The sequence below is a fragment of the Pristiophorus japonicus genome, chromosome 5 (genome assembly GCF_044704955.1).
Source record: "Pristiophorus japonicus isolate sPriJap1 chromosome 5, sPriJap1.hap1, whole genome shotgun sequence".
In the NCBI taxonomy this organism is placed as follows: domain Eukaryota; kingdom Metazoa; phylum Chordata; class Chondrichthyes; family Pristiophoridae; genus Pristiophorus; species Pristiophorus japonicus.
This window is the reverse complement of record NC_091981.1, coordinates 185,677,881-185,698,193: the sequence shown is the minus strand read 5'-3', so window position 1 is coordinate 185,698,193 and position 20,313 is coordinate 185,677,881. Positions and strand designations below refer to the sequence as shown.

At 45.9% G+C, this 20,313-nt stretch overlaps 1 protein-coding gene across 5 annotated transcripts in view; it reads right to left on the bottom strand.

The window, feature by feature from the left end:
• ddc (dopa decarboxylase) overlaps positions 1-20,313 on the bottom strand; it is a 307,592-nt gene that overhangs the window by 54,085 nt on the left and 233,194 nt on the right. For all 5 annotated transcript variants that reach the window (XM_070881160.1, XM_070881159.1, XM_070881162.1 and 2 more), the window contains exon 9: positions 642-709. In XM_070881160.1, the coding sequence (XP_070737261.1) occupies positions 642-709 (68 nt within the window). The remainder of the gene's footprint in view (positions 1-641; positions 710-20,313) is intronic.

The window sequence follows — 20,313 nt, the reverse complement described above, 5'->3', positions numbered from 1 at the left end:
TATTCCCTTTCCCAATGTCAGTGAACCACTGAGCCACCTCCCTGCCGTGTACATTTAGTAAACTGTTTCTTTTCCACCTACAGCAGCTTCTGGCCACCTAACAAGGATTGATACTAGATGTACTCTGCTACCAGATGAAACTCTGCATTTGGAGTGCAAATTCATAAACTAAATGTGTCCAAGTCTGTGACATGCCAGTCACAAAAATGGAGCATTGTTGTCCATGGTCGATTCTGTATTACTAGACACAGGATACACACACAATTATTGGTAGCTATTTCTGCATTCTGTAGAGAATATTCCTTACATTCTGGCTATTGTTTGCACCTCAGTTAAAGGCATATTCTTGCCTACAGGGGCATGAGGTCTGCTTACTGAGTGGCTGGTGACATTGAAACTGAGGAGAATATCTGGCATAAAAACTGAAAAAACATAACAATGTCCACTTGAATGTACAGCCAATTTGGTCTGTAATGGCATGCACTAACACACAAGTAACAAGTTACTTTACAATATTTTTGGAATAAACAGCAAATTAAATAGACCTGAGCGGGAGAATCTTCTTAAGCTGAAGACATAATGTTGAGATATGTATCCTGTGAATTAAAAAATATTTTGCAGACATCATATGGATAACTCACCACATGGCTGAGCAATCAAAGTTCACCAAAAGCCACTTGTGAGGGTTAAAGTTGAAAGAATCTGAAAACTGATAAAGCAAAGAAAATTGTAAAATATTATCTACAGATTTAAGGCCCAGTTATGCAGTATCATTACATTACCTGAAGGAAGGCCATGGGCTGGATTTTCAAGAGATTTGCGATTGGGTTTTCACTGCGATGTGACACTCCGCGGCGAAAACCTGGTCGCAAAGCCCGGGCGGGATCCACGGGTACCTGTTTGCGGCGACGCTTCCAAGTACCGCTGGGGAGAGGTGCGCCGATGTTTAACGACACGGATTGCGTTTGTGATCGACTTTTGGCTCTCTCCCGACCCGTACGCCGCACCTAGAATAGCGACAGGTCAAATCAGTTGGTGCAGCCCTGCCAGCAGCGGTAAGTATGAAAACCTGCAAAAAAAGTAAGTTAAAGTTTTTATTTTTAAATTTTTTTGCATTTGGAATGTTTTTGGAATGTTTTTTCCCCCCCTCCCAAGGCCCCTCTCGCAGCGCTCCTGGCCCCAGACTAAAGTTGCCGAAACTCGCGTTTTGTGCCGCGAATGCTTGTGCAATGCCCCCCTTACCAATGCACCCGTTACGCAGACTTAAAGGCCAAAAGTTTGGCCTAAAAACAGTAGCGCAACGACAACGGTAAGTTTCACATATCGCCACTATTTTTTCCAAAAAACTCCGAAAGCTGAAACTCCAGCCCCTTGTGTACACGCTGTACAAATAGGACAGAAAACTGACCTCATGAAGTTATCTAATTTTAATAATTAGCAAACAGATTGGCTGATGTGCAGAAAATGGGCTGGGTGCATGAACAGAATAGCCAATGAATTAGAAACTGTTAAAGGGCTGCTGCTCACAGTTAAAGTAGAGCTGCACAGTGAAAAATGTAAAGGCTTGCTAGTTGGCAGGTGAAAATACATGTTATGTGGTCCAGGAGGAGGAGTTACAGATTTTACTTCGGAAGGTGCAACAAAGGAATTGTTTGGAGCTAAGGGGCGCTCTCTGATCAGCAGTACTGTTAGAAATGCCTGGATGCAAGTGGACAACAGTGAAAGCCTTCCATTTTCATAGGTTGAGGAACAGATAAGAGAGAAATTGTCTGGACTCAGGAAGATTGCCTAGATACAGCCCCTACTTTTAATATTTGCCTATACTATGAATGACAAGAGGTCCTGCTCAAGTTGATGCAGCTTTACTGAGGCAGTTGTTGCATGTTGTTGCAAGGCACACTTTGTTGCTGGCATAGAAATATTCTTCTAATGTTACGCAAAAAAGTTGCAAGTTAGGATTATCAAACACATTATCAGCAAAAGCTCCTTGCATTGTGCACGTTCATGAGCTGACATACAGTGGGGCTAATAATGCGGCCTGAACATTGCCCCAGCAGATAAAGTGGGCTCAACCCATTTGTATAGTATAATGGCAGACTAAACATGTCTCTCATGATGCACATTTTTGGGCACCAGCAGTTGGCATTTCATTGTGTGCCAGACACTTTCCTGGTGGAGGGAGGAGCACTGAGCATTGAGCGAGGGAGCAAGGGGAACCGGTTAAGGGAAACAGTGATGGCAGGGAATAAGAAATGACTGAGGGAGTTCTTCTTAATCGTGATCTCTCCTACAGCACCCATGCCAAAAAGGTGCTGTGCTGCTGGAGCTCTGTTTAGGAATTGCAGGGTGGGCACCTCATTTAAATGGAACTTGCAGAGCATGAGCATGGAGCACACCTTTCCAGAAAATGGGTGACCCATCGCAGTGAAGCACATTGTGAGTCTATAGGCCCTAATGTGGCATGTGGAATTGGCACTTGAGTGACACTAACTCTTCTCAGCCAAATTTCAATACATTTTGTATCTGTTTACAGGAAAAGGTCACACATAACAGACGGAAACAAATGTGGAGTGGACGGGGCCCTCGCAACTGTCGCCCTTGTGGGGAAAGAGACAATTTCTGAGGCTGGAAATCATGGAGAGAGTGTGGAGGGCGGGAGGTATGAGGGAGTCCAGAGCTAGTTGGATTGTTCATTTAGTATTCTTTATCTCCCTACTCACTCACTTGTTCAGTGACACACAAGCATACATTGCACCATAGCAGAATAACACATATCTTGCCATATAAACTCTGAAGAATTATTTTATTGCTGGAATTCTAATATTTGTTATTCGGGAACGGTAGCATAGAGGTTATGTTACTGGTCTAGAAATCCAGAAGCCTGGACCAATGATCCAGAGACGTGAGTTCAAATCCCACCTCGGCAGCTGTGGGATTTAAATTCAGTTAATTAAATTAAAAATCTGATTTAAAAAGTTCGTATGGTGACCATGAAACTATCGGATTCTCCTAAAAACCCATCTGGTTCACTAATATCCTTTACCTGGTCTGGCCTATATGTGACTCCAGACCCACAGCAATGTGGTTGATTTAACTGCCCTCTGAAATGGCTGTGCAAGTTGTAAAAAACGGCTACGAGAAACAATAAGAAGAATAAATCCGGACGACCACCCGGCATAGACCTCCGCACTGGCTACAGATACGACAACGGCACACCCAGCTCAATCGATCCTGTAAAGTCCTCCTCAACAACATCTGGGGATTTGTGCCAAAACAGACTAGTCAAGCAACAGCTAGTCATATTCACAGAATCATTCCTTTCAGTCAGTGTCCCAGACACCTCCATCACCATCCCTGGGTATATCCTGTCCCACCGGCAGGACTGATCCACCAGAGGTGACGGCACAGTGGTACACAGGGAGTGGTCCTGGGAATCCTCAACATTTACTCTGGACCCCATGAAATCTCATGACTTCAGGTCAAGCATGGCCAAGGAAACGTCCTGCTGATTACCACCCACTGCCCTCCCTCAGCTGATGAATCAGTACTCCTCCATGTTGATCACTACTTGGATGAAGCACTGAGAGTAGCATGGGCACAGAATGTACTCTGGGTGGGGAACTTCAATGTCCATCACCAAGAGTGGCTAAGTAGCACCACTACTGACCAAGCTCGCCGAGTCCTGAAGGACATAACTAACAGACTGGGCCTGCGACAGGTGGTGAGAGAACCAACACGAGGGAAAAACTTACTTGACCTCATCCTCACCAATCTACCTGTCGCAGATATATTCAAAAGGGAGTTAGATGTGGCCCTTACGGCTAAAGGGATCAAGGGGTATGGAGAGAAAGCAGGAATGGGGTACTGAAGTTGCATGATCAGCCATGGTCATATTGAATGGTGGTGCAGGCTCGAAGGGCCGAATGGCCTACTCCTGCACCTATTTTCTATGTTTCTGAGTCAGGAAGGTGTGTTACTTGGAGGGGAACATGGAGGTGGTGATGTTCCCATGCCTGCTGCCCTTGTCCTTCTAGGTGGTAGCGGTCACGGGTTTGGGTGGTGCTGTTGAACAAACTTTGGTGAGTTGCTGCAGTGCATCTTGTAGATGGTACACACTGCAGCTATGGTACGCCGGTGATGGAGGAAGTGAATGTTTAAGTTGGTGGATGGGGTGCCAATCAAGCGGGCTGCTTTGTCCTGGATGGTGTCAAGCTTCTTGAGTGTTGTTGGAGCTGCATTCATCCAGGCAAGTGGAGAGTATTCCATCACACTCCTGACTTGTGCCTTGTTGATGGTGAAAAGGCTTTGGGGAGTCAGGAAGTGAGACACACGTCACAGAATACCCAGCCTCTGACCTGCTCTTGTTGCCACAGTATTTATATGGCTAATACAATTAAGTTTCTGGTCAATGGTGACGCCCGGATGCTGAAGACTTGTGCTCTGCAACTAGTTGCGCCTCTAGCCAAGCTATTCCAGTACAGCTACAACACTGGCATCTATCCGACAATGCGAAAAACTGCCCAGGTATGTGCTGTCCACAAAAAGCAGGACAAATCCAATCTAGCCAATTACCGCCCTATCAATCTACTCTCAATCATCAGCAAAGTGATGGAAGGTGTCGTCGATAGTGCTATCATGCGGGACTTACCAATAACTTGCTCATCGATGCCCAGTTTGGGTTCCACCAGGACCACTCGACTCATAACAGCCTTGGTCCAAACTTGGACAAAAGAACTGAATTCTAGAGATGAGGTGAGAGTGACGGCCCTTGACATTAAGGCAGCATTTGACTGAGTGTGGCATCAAGGAGTCCAAGTAAAACTGAAGTCAATGGGAATCAGGGAGAAACTCTCCGCTGACTGGAGTCATACCTAGCACAAAGGAAGAAAGAGGTCAATCATCACAGCCCCAGGACATCGCTGTCGGAGTTTCTCAGGTCAGTGTCCTAGGCCCAACCATCTTCAGCTGCTTCATCAATTGACCTTTCCTCCATCATAATATCAGAAACATAGAAACATAGAAACATAGAAAATAGGTGCAGGAGCAGGCCATTCAGCCCTTCTAGCCTGCACCGCCATTCAATGAGTTCATGGCTGAACATGAAACTTCAGTACCCCCTTCCTGCTTTCTCGCCATACCCCTTGATCCCCCGAGTAGTAAGGACTTCATCTAACTCCCTTTTGAATATATTTAGTGAATTGGCCTCAACTACTTTCTGTGGTAGAGAATTCCACAGGTTCACCACTCTCTGGGTGAAGAAGTTTCTCCTCATCTCGGTCCTAAATGGCTTACTCCTTATCCTTAGACTGTGACCCCTGGTTTTGGACTTCCCCAACATTGGGAACATTCTTCCTGCATCTAACCTGTCTAAACCCGTCAGAATTTTAAACGTTTCTATGAGGTCCCCTCTCATTCTTCTGAACTCCAGTGAATACAAGCCCAGTTGATCCAGTCTTTCTTGATAGGTCAGTCCCACCATCCCGGGAATCAGTCTGGTGAATCTTCGCTGCACTCCCTCAATAGCAAGAATGTCCTTCCTCAAGTTAGGAGACTAAAACTGTACACAATACTCCAGGTGTGGCCTCACCAAGGCCCTGTACAACTGTAGCAACACCTCCCTGCCCCTGTACTCAAATACCCTCGCTATGAAGGCCAACATGCCATTTGCTTTCTTAACCGCCTGCTGTACCTGCATGCCAACCTTCAATGACTGATGTACCATGACACCCAGGTCTCGTTGCACCTTCCCTTTTCCTAATCTGTCACCATTCAGATAATAGTCTGTCTCTCTGTTTTTATCACCAAAGTGGATAACCTCACATTTATCCACATTATACTTCATCTGCCATTCATTTGCCCTCTCACCTAACCTATCCAAGTCACTCTGCAGCCTCATAGCATCCTCCTAGCATCCTCCTAGTAGGGATGTGCGCTGATGACTGCATAGTATTCAGTGCCATTTGCAGTTCCTTAGATAATGAAGCAGTCGCTGCCCAAATGCAACAAGATCTGGATAACATTCAGAATTGGGCTGATAAGTGGCAAGCAACATTTGCACCACACAAGTGGCAAGCAATGACTATCTCCAGCAAGCAAGAATCTAACCACTGCCCCTTGACATTCAACGGCATTGCTGAATCCCCCACCATCAACATCCTGGGGGTCACCATTGATGACCATTGATGATGATACAAAGCTAGGTGGTAATGTAATTTGTGAGGAGAATACAAAGAGGCTTCAAGGGGATATAGACAGGCTAAGTGAATGGGCAAGAACATGGCAAATGGAATATAATGTGGAGAAATGTGAAATTATCCACTTTGGTAGGAAAAATAGAAAAGCAGTGTATTTTTTAAATGGTGAGAGATTAGGAAATGTTGGTATTCAGAGGGACCTGGGTGTCCTGATATACGACTCACTGAAAGTTAACATGCAAGTACATCAAGCAATTAAGAAAGCAAATGATATGTTGGCCTTTATTACAAGAGGATTTGAGTATAAGAGTAAAAACATTTTATTGCAATTATATAGGGCCCTGCTGAGACCACACCTAAAGTACTGGGGCAGAAATTCCGGCCTCCCCGGGTCCGTACGGAACGTCTACGGACCCGGGAAGGCTTTGCAAAAGCCGGTTTTCAGCTGGAGCTTGACAGATCTTCCGTATCTCGGGAGCGAGGACATTTGCACGGGCAAGATTACGGGATTTACCCATATCTTGCCCAGCAAATTTCCTCAAAACTCTTGCGCCTGATAAAGGCAGGTGCATAGCCTACTTTTACAGGCGTAAGAGTTTTAAAATACACAAAAACATTTAAAAATAAAATTATAAAAACACATTTTATTGTTAAAAGCCCTCCCCACTACGGTAAGTTTATTTTAAACCATAATTTAAAAAACTTTTAAAAAAAAGGAAAAATATATATTTTTTAAGTACATAAATAACTTTAATTTAAATTAATAAAAATGTGTGGTGTATTTTTTCTATTTTTTATTATTGATTTTGTGTGTTTTGGGGGCTGTTTCTCATTCATAATAATGAGAACTCCACCTTGATTGGCTGCTCAGAGCCATGTGACTCCAGCTCCAGGCCTGTGCACGTCCTGATGTGCACGCGCTGCGACGCGTAGTCAGAGGAGGCCTCAGGACTGAGAACTCGTGTGGGTGCAGCAGGATAAGGTAAGTGAGCACTTAAAAAAAGTTTTTTTATCTGATCGCCCTCGGGAAGCAGCCGACCGGGATTTCAGGGCCATTGTGTACAGTTTTGGTCTCCTTACTTAAGGAAGGATATATTTATCATAGAAGGAGTGCAACGAAGGTTTACCAGACTGATTTATGGGATGGGGGGATTGTTCTATGAGAGATTGATTCGACTAGGCCTATATTCTCTAGAGTTTAGAAGAATGAGAGGTGATCTCATTGAAACATATACAATTCTTACAGGGCTTGTCAGTGTAGAATCAGGAGGATGTTTCCTCTTGTTGGGGAGTCTAGAACCAGGAATCACAGTCTCAGAATAGGGGGTCGGCCATTTAGGATTAAGATGAGGAGAAAATTCTTCACTCAGAGGGTTGTAATCTTTGGAATTCTCTACTCCAGAGGGCTGTGGAAGCTCAGTCGTTGAGCATATTCAAGACAGAGATCGATACATTTTTGGATATTAAGGTTTTCAAAGGATATGGGGATGGTGCAGGCAAGTGGAGTTGAGGTAGAAGATCAGTCATGATCTCATTGAATGGTGGAGCAGGCTTGAGGGGCCAAATGGCCTACTCATGCTCCAATTTCCTATATCTTATGTTCTTATGTCACCGGATCATTAATCCAGGGCCTCTGGATTACTAATCCAATAACATAACCACTATGCTACTGTTTCCTAAGTGTAAATTAAATTACTGCATATAGGAAGGAAAATAGGCAAAAAGTGCACTCCATGAATGGTGCTGACATGGCTAAGGATGAAGCTGAAAGAGACATAGGAGTCTTAGTCGACTTGAAACTAAACATGCCCAACCAATGCAGAGCAGCAATCAACAAAGTCAACAGAATGTTGAACCACATAGCCAAAACAGCGGAATATAAGTTAAAGGAGGTTGATATCAAATTATACAATGTTCTGATCTGACCATACCTTGGATACTGTGTTCAAGTCTGGTTGCTGAGACAGAAGGAAGTCATGAAGCTGATGGGAACATCAGAACGTAGGAACAGGAGTCAGCCTTTCAGCCCCACGAGCCTGTTCCGCCATTCAATTAGATCATGGCTGATCTGTATCTTAACTTGATTTACCCACCTTGGTTCCATATCCCTCAATACCCTTGCCTAACAAACATCCATCAATCACAGCTTTGAAATTTTCAATTGACTTAGTTTCAACAGCTTTTTGGGGAATAGAGTCCAGATTTCCACTACCCTTTATGTGAAGAAGTGCCTCCTGATATCACCCCCGAACAGTCTAGCTCTAATTTTAAGGTTAAGTTCCCTTGTTCTGGAATCCCCCCTAAAAAAAATAGTTTATTTCTAGCTACCCTACCAAATCATTTAATCATCTTAAACACCTCAATTATATCATCCCTTAATCTACATACTCAATGGAATACAAATCCAATCTATGTAATCTTTCCTCATAATTTAACCACTTTAGCCCAGGTTTCATTCTGGTGAATCTACATTGCACCCCTTCCAAGGCTAATATTTCCTTCCTGAGTTGCGGTGCCCAGAACTGAACAGAGTCCTCCAGTTGCAGTCAACCAGAGCTTTATACAATTATAACATTATTTTCACCTCTTTGTATTCCAGCCCACTTGAGATAATGGCTAACATTCCATTAGCCTTTTAATTACTTTTGTACCTGTCCACTAGTTTTTAGTAATTTCTCTACATAGACCCCTAAATCTCTTTTCTCCTCCACAACCCCTAGCTTCTCACTGATCCATAGTGTCAAAGATTCGAGTTATGATAAAAGACTAAAGAAACTTGGGTTTCCCAGTTTAGAAAGGAGGCACCAGAGACGTGATGACATGGAGATATATGATAATTTAAGGGAATGGTAAAAGTATACCCGGATTTTACTTTAATTTAAATTGTGAAAGTAGAACAAAGGGGCACAGATTTAAACGAAAGGTACATTTAGGTCTGATTTCAGGAAATAGTGGAGGCAAAAACCCTGGAATAATTTTTTTTAATTGGATGCTTCAGTGGAGGGACTTTAGGATCTTTCTGGATGGATGAACTAAGATGGGCTGAATATGCTTCCTCATTCGTAATGATCTTGTGAGCAGCATGTGAAAGTGACAATGGAGAACAGAAACTCTGCTGGTAGAAGGGCAGCTCAAGTCCTTCGTGGGCTGTTGAGCACAGCATGGGGCCTGCCTACAAATATACCTGAGCATGAGCATTTTATGCAGTTCTTTGAGTATTTTTAAAAATTCATTCATGGGATATGGGCATCGCTGGCAAGACCAGCATTTATTGCCCATCCCTAATTGCCCTTGAGAAGGTGGTGGTGAGCCGCCTTCTTGAACCGCTGCAGTTGATGTGGTGAAGGTGCTCCCACACTCCACGAATAAATTTAAAAAACACCCTATGAGGTGGTGATGAAGGAGTCTGATATCCACATCTGTGCAGTGATGCATGACCGGCTAACTGAACAACACACCACCACCATCGACATGTCCAATCCAGGACAATCAGCAGCAGAGGCTGCACTGACTCAACATAAGAACATAAGAAATAGGAGCAGGAGTAGACCATACGGGCTCTCGAGTAGACCATTCAATAAGATCATGGCTTATCTGATCTTGGCCTCAACTCCACTTTTCTGCTTGTTCCATATAACCCTTTACTCCCCAATAGATCAAGAATCTGTCGATCTCAGCCTTGAATATATTCAATGACCCATCCTCCACAGTTCTTTGGGGTAAAGAATTCCAAAGATTCATGACCCTCTGAGAGAAGAAATTCCTCCTCATCTCAGTTTTAAATGGGCAACCCCTTATTCTGAAACTATGCCCCCTAGTTCTAGATTCCCCACGAGGGGAAACATCCTCTTAACATCTACCCAATCAAGCCCACTCAGAATCTTACATTTTTCAATAAGTTCACCTCTCATTCTTCAAACTCCATTGAGCACAGGCACAACCTTTCATCATAAGACAACCTCTTCGTCCCTGGAATCAACCTAGTGAACCTTCTCTGAATTGCCTCCAATGCAAATATATTCCTCCTTAGATAAGAAGACCCAAACTGTACACAGTACTCTAGGTGTGGTCTCACCAATGCCCTGTACAGTCGTAGCAAGGCTTCCCTGCTTTTATACTCCATCCCCCTTGCAATAAAGGCCAACATTCCATTTGCCTTCCTAATTACTTGCAGTACTTGCATGCTAACTTTTTGTGTTTCATGTACGAGGACACCCAGATCCCTCTGTACCGCAGCATTCTGTAGTTTCTCTCCATTTAAATAATATTTTGCTTTTCTATTCTTCCTACCAAAGTGGATAACCTTACACTTTCCCACATCATACTCAATCTGCCAAATTTTTGTCCACTCACATAACCTATCCCCAACTATTTACAATCTATATTAACGACTTGGAAGAAGGGACTGAGTGTAACGTAGTCAAGTTTGCTGACGATACAAAGATGGGAGGAAAAGCAATGTGTAAGGAGGACACAAAAAATCTGCAAAAGGACATAGACAGGCTAAGTGAGTGGGCAAAAATTTGGCAGATTGAGTATAATGTTGGAAAGTGTGAGGTCATGCACTTTGGCAGAAAAAAATCAAAGAGCAAGTTATTATTTAAATGGAGAAAGATTGCAAAGTGCCGCAGTACAGTGGGACCTGGGGGTACTTGTGCATGAAACACAAAAGGATAGTATGCAAGTACAGCAGGTGATCAGGAAGGCCAATGGTATCTTGGCCTTTATTGCAAAGAGGATGGAGTACAAAAGCAGGGAAGTCTTGCTACAGCTATATAAAGTATTGGTGAGGTCACACCTGGAATACTACGTGCAGTTTTTGTTATGTTCAGAATAACTCCACAAGACTGTATTGTAAGCTCAAACTGTTGTGACCTTGGTCTCTTTAACGTGACTCCAGAGTAAGGAAGCAGCATGGTAGATTACCTTTGATACCTGCTTGCCCAGGGTGCACAGGTGACCCTTAGGTCTCCCACAGGTGTGCCCCCTGGTGGCAAGTCTTACATATTGGTGAGGTTTACATACATACATAACATCACCCCCCCCCCCCCCCCCCCAAAGTCTTATGTACAAGTGATTTGCAAGTTGAGGCGATTTGGCGCTCTGCGTTCCCGGGTCGATCACCTGAGTTGAAATCCTGGCATGGGTGAGTTGGTCGGATCATTGCTGCACAGCCGCGTGGCTGGTCTGATTGGATTGACGGGCATGGTGGGTTCATCCTCGTGGTTGACAGCGAGGTCGATTGTGTTAGTGGGTCGCTGGGTCCAGGTCCTTTCATAGTGGTTCCTGGTTATCTGTAGTTCGCAGTTTGGTCTGGTCCAAATGCTTTCTGCGTTTGCCCATTACATGGTTTCACAACAAACACTCCATTTTCATCACAAACACTCCATTCCCCTCTTTGGCTAATACAGTGCTAGCAGCCCATCTGGGGCCATGAACATGGTCCACATCATTGATTCTGATGTTGCGTGGAGGAGCCGTGCGATCATGGTACATTCTCTGCTGATAGCATATGGAAAGCTCGGTTCTGAGTGATTCTGTCCAGTGACTGCGTAGCACCAGGGATAGCTGGGTCTGTAGGGAGTTTACCGTGATACGTGATGCTTGGCTTTATCATTTGGGTTGCCCGCTCCGGATTATTGTCGCTGACCCTAAGGTCTGGCAAGCCAAGGATGGCAGATATGGCCTTGAGACTTTCAGTAGTGGCGGGAGGCCGCATGGTCCCTGTGGATCCTGGGCCATGGTATGGAGGCCCCAGACCACCGACTGTGTGTAGCCTCCCTGCCTTTCTTTGCAATGTTGCAGGGTTGTCCCATAGGGGGCAATCTGATGGGATGAGCATTTCATCTTTGCGACGGATAAGCTGCAACGTCCCGACAAGCGGTTCGCCATTAGCAGGCGGTAACGTGGGATCCTAGCTGGTCCAGGTCCTAAACTGGGGAGCCGTTACGGCTGACCCCTCACTCTTTAGCACTTCCATAACAACGAGCAGGTCTGCGGGCTGCACCGTTTCCACCCCAATTGTGGGCGACAGTAGCCAACTGAGGGCAACAGCGCCGTTATCAGTGCCTGGCCTGTGGCGGATCATGTTACAGTGCACAGACAATGTTAGACATATTCGAAACAAAGCATTGATAATGGTGCCTCTGCTCTCCAAAAATTGTGAGATTGGCAGCTTATCTGACTCGAGCAAATATTGGGACACTCTTTGGTACGTTTCTTTTGTCCCGTGAGCGCAGGCTACTGCCTTGGTTAACTTTTTGGATACATGTACAACCGGTTGGGGCTCGCCCGCTACTTTGGCTTGCTGTACAACACACCTGACCCCGCGTGATAACACATTATTTGCTACAATACTTTGTTAGATACATATACAACTAGTTGGGGTTCGCCTGCTACTTTGGCTTGCTGTACAATACGCCCGACCCCGTGTGATAACACATCACTTGCTAAAAGTACTTTGTCAGATACATATACGACCGGTTGATCTTCGCCAGCTACTTTGGCTTGTTGTATGTTACCCCCGACCCCATATGATAATGCATCATTAGCTGTGAAAGAGCGCTCACATGGGCTACACAACTTATTGGAACGTGGTGGGTTCCTGGCCTTCTCAGCGGCTGCCCCTTTACCTTTGCCCCAAGCCAAATCGTCTTCCTTGCTGGGCAACACATGCCTCTGTTTCGTTGTGGCGACATCCCGTGGTCTGGACGCACTTTCGTCCCGTGGTCTGGACGCTCTCTCGTTCCATGGTCTGGACGCACTTTCGTCCCGTGGTCTGGATGCACTCTCGTCCCATGGTTTGGATGCTCTTTCGTTCCGTGGTCTGGACGCACTGTCATTCGTGTCTGTGATGCCGACTGCCGCGATCTTTCTCCCTAGGGATTTTGCCTCTGGCGCCAGAAAAAGCATTCAGATCGTTTCGGCTGGAGTCCCACTCTGCTTGGTCGACCTGGAGCCTCTTCCATTGTCCCGAAGAGATCGTCGGCTTTCGGTGTTGGGTACCGCGCCTGTACCGCTGCTCGGTTGATCTTGACCTCCTCGTGGTCGTGATGAATGGCCTGTGCCTCAAGGATCTGCGCTTCGATGCCTGATTCAGCTGAAGGTGGGGGCTTGCTCAGCCTTTGAGCAAGGGAGACGTCGTTCGGCGGAGAAGGTACACAGAGGCCTTCCCAGTTCCATCGAATCTTCCCCATCCACCTTCTACCAAGCAGCATTGGCCCATCACCTGAAACAATCCACAGTGGTAAATCATGCATCGCCCCCTCATGGGATACTCTTATCTCCGCACTACCAATAACTGGTATCAGTTCCTTGGTGTAGGTGCGCAGCTTTGCCTGAATCGGGATCAGCTTGGGTCGCTGTGCTCTGTCACCCCACAGCCTCTCGCATGCCTTCTGGCTCATTATTGATTGACTCGCCCCCGTGTCCAATTCCATGGAGACTGGAGTGTCGTTGAGTTTAATTTTTAACATTATCAGAGGGCTTTTGGTGGTGAGGGGTGATCTTATAGAAACATTTAAACATAGAAACATTTAAAATAATGAAAGGGATAGACAAGATAGAGGCAGAGAGGTTGTTTCCACTGGTCGGGGAGACTAGAACTAGGGGGCACAGCCTCAAAATACGGAAGAGCCAATTTAAAACCTAGTTGAGAAGGAACTTCTTCTCCCAGAGGGTTGTGAATCTGTGGAATTCTCTGCCCAAGGAAGCAGTTGAGACTAGCTCATTGAAAGTATTCAAGTCACAGATAGATAGATTTTTAACCAATAAGGGAATTAAGGGTTACGGGGAGCGGGCGGGTAAGTGGAGCTGAGTCCATGGCCAGATCAGCCATGATCTTGTTGAATGGTGGAGCAGGCTCGAGGGGCTAGATGGCCTACTCCTGTTCCTAATTCTTATGTTCTTATGTTAAGATGTGTATCCCATATACTTCCTCTTCATCCTCAGGTTGAGTTGCCTCTCCTGCTTGTTCAGCGTGATTCTCGCTGGATCGGTCATCCTCTCCTGACTCTGCCACGTGGTGAGTCACAGGTCGTTTGCACAGTCGCTGGAGGTGCCCCATTGTTCCACAGCCCTTGCACACATAGTGCTTGAATCGACATTGATGGGCTCTATGACTGCCCCCGCAGCGCCAACATGGTGTTAATGGATATGCATTCACACCCCACGGCGGACTCTAAGTCACCCTAGGCCTAGGTCTGGTCTCTGCGGTCATGTAGGCTCTGCCGGTGAGCTTCGATTCTGTGAAGATATCTGTTTTGTGTTGTCGCTCGTGGATATGAAAGCCTGGGCTATCGTGATGGCCTTGCTCAGATCTAGGGATTCGGCAGACAGCAGTTTGCGAAGAATAACCTCGTGGCCAATTCCAAGCACGAAAAAGTCCCGCAACATTTCCCCCAAAGATCTGGCAAATTCGCACTGTCCCGCAAGGCGTCTTAGGTCAATGACAAAGCTCGCCACGTTCTGGCCCTCGGAGCGATGGTGCGTGTAAAAGCGATACCTGGTGGCCATTAAGATGCTCTCCTTTGGCTTGAGGTGTTCCTGAACCAGCGTGCACAGCTCTGTATAAGTCTTGTCCGTTGGTTTGTCCAGTGCCAGCAGATTTTTGAGGAGGCCATATATCGAAGACCCACATACAGTGAGAAGAATAACCCTGCGCTTGACCGCCGTCTCAGCCTTGTCCAGTTTGTTGGCCACGAAGTACTGGTCAAGATGCTCAATGAAGGCTTCCTAATCATCACCCTCAACAAATCTCTCAAGAATACCAACAGCAACCATTACCGCGTGAAAGTTCGTGATCCGTTACTCGTCGTTAATTGTTATGTTCAGAATAACTCCACAGACTGTATTGTAAGCTCAAACTGTTGTGACCTTGGTCTCTTTAATGTGACTTCAGAGTGAGGAAGCAGCATTGTAGATTACCTTTTATGTCTGCTTGCCCAGGGTGCACAAGTGACCTTTAGGTCTTCCACAGGTGTGCCCCCTGGTGGCAAGTCTTACATATTGGTGAGGTTTACATACATACATAACAGTTTTGGTTTCCATATTTACGAAAGGATATACTTGCTTTGGAGACAGTTCAGAGAAGGTTCACTCGGTTGATTCCAGGGGATGAGGGGGTTGACTTATGAGGAAAGGTTGAGTAGGTTGGGCCTCTACTCATTGGAATTCAGAAGAATGAGAGGTGATCTTATCGAAACATATAAGTTTATGAGGGGGCTTGACAAGGTGGATGCAGAGAGGATGTTTCCACTGATAGGGGAGACTAGAACTAGAGGGCATGATAGAATAAGGGCCGCCCATTTAAAACAGAGATGAGGAGAAATTTCTTCTCTCAGAGGGTTGTAAATCCTTGGAATTCGCTGCCTCAGAGAGCTGTAGAAGCTGGAACATTGAATAAATGTAAGATAGAAATAGACAGTGTCTTAAATGATAAGGGGTTAAGGGGTTATGGGGAGCGGACGGGGAAGTAGAGCTGAGTCCATGATCAGATCAGCCATGATCTTATTGAATGGCGGAGCAGGCTCGAGAGGCCGTATGGCCTACTCCTGTTTCTATTTCTTATGTTCTTATGTTCTTATATCCCTTTGGACTGAGTTCCTAAGTCCAGTTGCAAAGTTGCTAATGAATATTCTGAGGTTATAGACAACTTATGCTCCAATGTACAGCAGTCTCGATTGTTCAGTTTCAATCTGCTGTGGAATCAGACTGAGACAGCCATAACACAGGGCCTCAAATACATCATTACTACCCACACAGATTAATGGACATGTTGAGAAAGTGCCCAGTAGCAGAGGAATGGCAGTAAATAGCCTGGATGATTCTGTTGTCTAGTAGCAACGCCACATCTTCCCCACGTACCTTCCATTCATGCTTCTTTGGATCCTTCTCTTCTTCTAAAACAACAGATGCAGAGGTATACCCAGTGGGATGCCAATTTTCAGAATTGTGGCTGTGGAAACTCAAATTTCAGCTGGCAAATAGATGTAGGCCAAGAAATTGGATAAGGCTCAAAAATGGACAGTGGCACTGGCCAACGTTATTTGTCTGTGCCTCTTCTAAGTGGTGTAAGTAGCATGCAAAATTCATGCTGCCTGCTCATTAACATGACTGGAGTGATGATCTCAGCACTGGGGAGTGGGGGAGGGAGGCGGGCGGGGGCGGGGAGAGGTGGGAGTCAATATCGGGTGCAGTGTAATGGCCAATAAAGTTGGCCTCTCTCCACTAATTAAAGGGAAAGTGCTTTGTTGCAGAAGCATCTCATTGTCAGTCTGGAGAAAGCCATAGCACAACAACCTAGAGAATAAGCTAGACAATTTTCAGATGCTGCACTGGAGACCTTGGTCATGGAAGTCCAATGAAGACGAGCTGTCTTTTACCCACAGGGAGACAAAAGGCCATCCAAGGTCATTTGCAGAAGGTTATGGGAAGAGATTACAGAATCTGTCACAGCTACCAATGTTGTTCCAAAGATCTGGATCAAGTGCTGCAAAGAGTTTAATGACTTCACATGGTGAGTGAAGGCTTCAGCAAATGTCATATCCCACTATCTGCATTATAAGCCTCACACATTGCACCACACCCCCATCACTCACCTACTAACATTCTCTAGCTATCACTACTCATACTGCACAATCATAACTTCACTTCATCCTCACACACTTACCACTGCTGCAACACTCACATCCACATCTCACAGCTTGCACTCACTGACAGCTATTCAACCATGGCAGGCACATCACTCAAACACATTGCACCACATTCACTGTCTCACTTCCCTATCTATTGCAGACCAAGGTGGTACATAACAGGAGAGAACAACAACAGATGGGAGGCGGTCAAGCCATAACTGAGAATTTGATGGACCTTGAGGAATCCACCCTTAAATCATTGGAGGAGCATTGACAGAGTCTGTGGCCAGCAGAGAAGTTAAACCATGGCTGATAATGATGGTATGCTCGTACCTAATCCTTCTCACATCCCATTTCCCCCTCAACCCACAATCTCTTCTCACTTACAAGCTGCTGATGATGTATGCATGGATATCTTGCTTTCCCCCACCCCTCACCACAACCCAATCCTTGTCTCTTTTTGCTTTGAAATACCCAGGAAGTGCCCCAAGCACAGCCTGTCCCTCATCATCAGCAAACTGACAGAGGAGGCGAAGATCAAGGAGAAGATGCAACACCGGCACTGTATTTGACACTCGCAGACACCAGCTCAGAAAATGGTACTGTGTGGACTTTAGATGGGAGTAAAGAGGCGAGTTCTGTATGTGGTGAGTCACCGTCATGAGTGGGCTGCAGCCAGGCCGGGGGGAAAAGGTAGCTCAGGTATCAGCTCCCCGGAGGACGGGTTCGCGCATGAGTTTTGCTCCATAGGACTCAATGGGGCAGAAGAAGGGTGATAGGCATGCATACAGAAATGCTAGGTGCAATGACAAGCTTGTCAGAGAGCCCTTTGTCAGTGTCAGGAAGCATGGAGGAGTTGGCTTCATCATTGCATGGGGCTTTGCGCAGAGCTTAGAGCACATGATTTCCAGAATGGAAATGATGAACACCTCAAGGAGACCTTGTGCACCCACTGGTGATGCTGGGGGAGCACTGCGTAGAAGCACTAGAGAAGATAAAAGGTGTGATGGTCGGTCTTGCAGCTTCCATTACAGCACAGGTGGAAGCGACCCAATGTCTCAGTGCCACAGTGGAAGCTCACACTGCTCTCCTGCAGACTCAGCTTGCTGCCACACAAGCTCAGGCTGCTGCCATCATCGTGGGTTTACAAGTGTCGAAAGGGACTTGCAGGATTTCACAGCAGGCCAGCGATCTGTCATCCAACAGATTTCTAGGAATGCTGAGGCGCCGCCCCACGAAGTGGCAGTGGATCTGTGGAGCAAGAAGCTGCCGTCCTCACTCAGGATGACAGCATTCCTACTCCCACCACTGCCATGCTGCCATTGACCTTGCCGCTACCAATCAGCCAGGCAGCCCAGACTGCTGCTGCCCATGCCGAGGTGAGGCAGTCTATAGCTGGGCCTTCTAGATCTACACCTTCTGGTCGACGTCATCCTGCAAGGCCATCTCTTGTCTCCCCCACTGAAAGTCAACAGCTTTCCATCAGCCATGCTGTGGCCATTGCGGGAGCACTTGGGTAGGTAAAGGCATACGAAAGACAGACCTTATGGCTGCGATTTTACTAACCACTGCGGATCCATGACAGCCAATGTCTGTGGTGGGTCCCGAGCTCTCTGCTGTCTCCATCCCGGCCTCTGAAATTAATTTCCCTTGATGGGGCTCGTTAAGCTTGCCCAGCGCATTTCTCGGGCCAATTAGAGAAAGCGGGTCTGGTGACATCATTTGATGATGCGCCATCAGCCAATTTCCTTAAAGGGAACATTACCAACTTTATTTTGACATTTATGCTGTCAGTATTCTACAGCATTGAGGTGTTGTAAACACTTACAAGCGCTGCACAGAGGTGCAGGGCTGCACCCAGGCTCCCCCATGACTCCCTCCATATACTTATGGAGGGAGTCACAGCACTCATGGAGGTCCTCTGACCTTCCCATGAGCGGAAGAGACCTCCCCATGAGCGGAAGAGACCTCCCAAGGAGATCAACACAGCCTGGTTACTCAGTGCACAGGAGAACACAAATGGGGATAAGAACATAAGAAATAGGAGCAGGAGTAGGCCATTTGACCCCTCGAGCCTGCTCCACCATTTAATATCATGGCTGACCTGATCATAGACTTAACTCCACTTCCCTGCCCGCTCCCCATAGCCCTTTATTCCCTTATCGCTCAAAAATCTATCTAACCCGTCTTAAATATATTCAATGACCCAGCCTCCACAGCTCTCTGGGACAGAGAATTCCACAGATTTACAATCCTCTGAAAGAAGAAATTCCTCCACATCTCAGTTTTAAATGGGTGGCCCCTTATTCTGAGACTATGCCCCCTAGTTTTAGTTTCCCCTATGAGTGGAAATATCCTTTCTTCATCCACCTTGTCGAGCCCCCTCATATCTTATATATTTCGATAAGATCGCCTCTCACTCTTCTGAACTCCAATGAGTATAGGCCCAAACTACTGACCTATCCTCATAAGTCAACACCCTCATCTCTGAAATCAACCTATGAACCTTCCCTAACCAGCCTCCAATGCAAATATATCCTTCCTTAAATACGGAGACCAAAACTGCATGCAGTACTCGAGGTGTGGCCTCACCAATACCCTGTACAGTTGCAGCAGGACTTCTCTGCTTTTATGCTCCATCCCCCTTGCAATAAAGGCCAATATTTCATTTGCCTTCCAGATTACTTGCTGTACCTGCATACTAACTTTTTGTGTTTCATGCACAGGGACCCCCAGGTCCCTCTGTACTGCAGCACTTTGCAATTTTTCTCCATTTAAATGATAATTTGCTTTTCTATTTTTTCTGCCAAGTGGATAACCTCACATTTTCCCACAGTGTACTCCATCTGCCAAAGTTTTGCTCACTCACTTAGCCTGTCTATATCCCTTTGTCGATTTTCTGTGTCCTCACAATTTGCTTTCCTACCCATCTTTGGGGATCATCGTGGGCAGGCGTCCAAAATGTGTGGTCTGAGCACAACAGACCAGAAAGGTTCCAATTTTGATCCCTGTTTTGTGGAGCTAGCTGATCTCAGCCAGGTAAAAGGGCCACACTTTAGTTTTAGCATACTTTGGCTTTAGCATTAGTGAGGGGATAATCTGCTAGGATCCTTCCTCTTGATTACTATCTAGTGAACCTTGCTGGAAAATTTGCAAGTGTAAACACTGGGTGAGTACAAGGTTGAAGCAGCTTGCTGATAAGGATCACATATGAATAATGTCTGCTTGAGCAAGCAACTAGAGGATGACTGGCACGCATTGAAATGTACAATCTTAGCAAGGAGTGAGCACCATCAGGAGAGATGGGAGGTAAGAAAAAAATACTAAAAAGCTGACAATGATGTGCACTAGAGTTCCACTGATAATGAGCGGAAATCTAGCTTATCTATGTCCCGTTTCAATAGCACAGTTTATTGTTTATTGAGTACAATAAAGTTTTCAGTGTAAGGATATACTGTTTGCTTTGATTTAAGTTCAATCAGTTC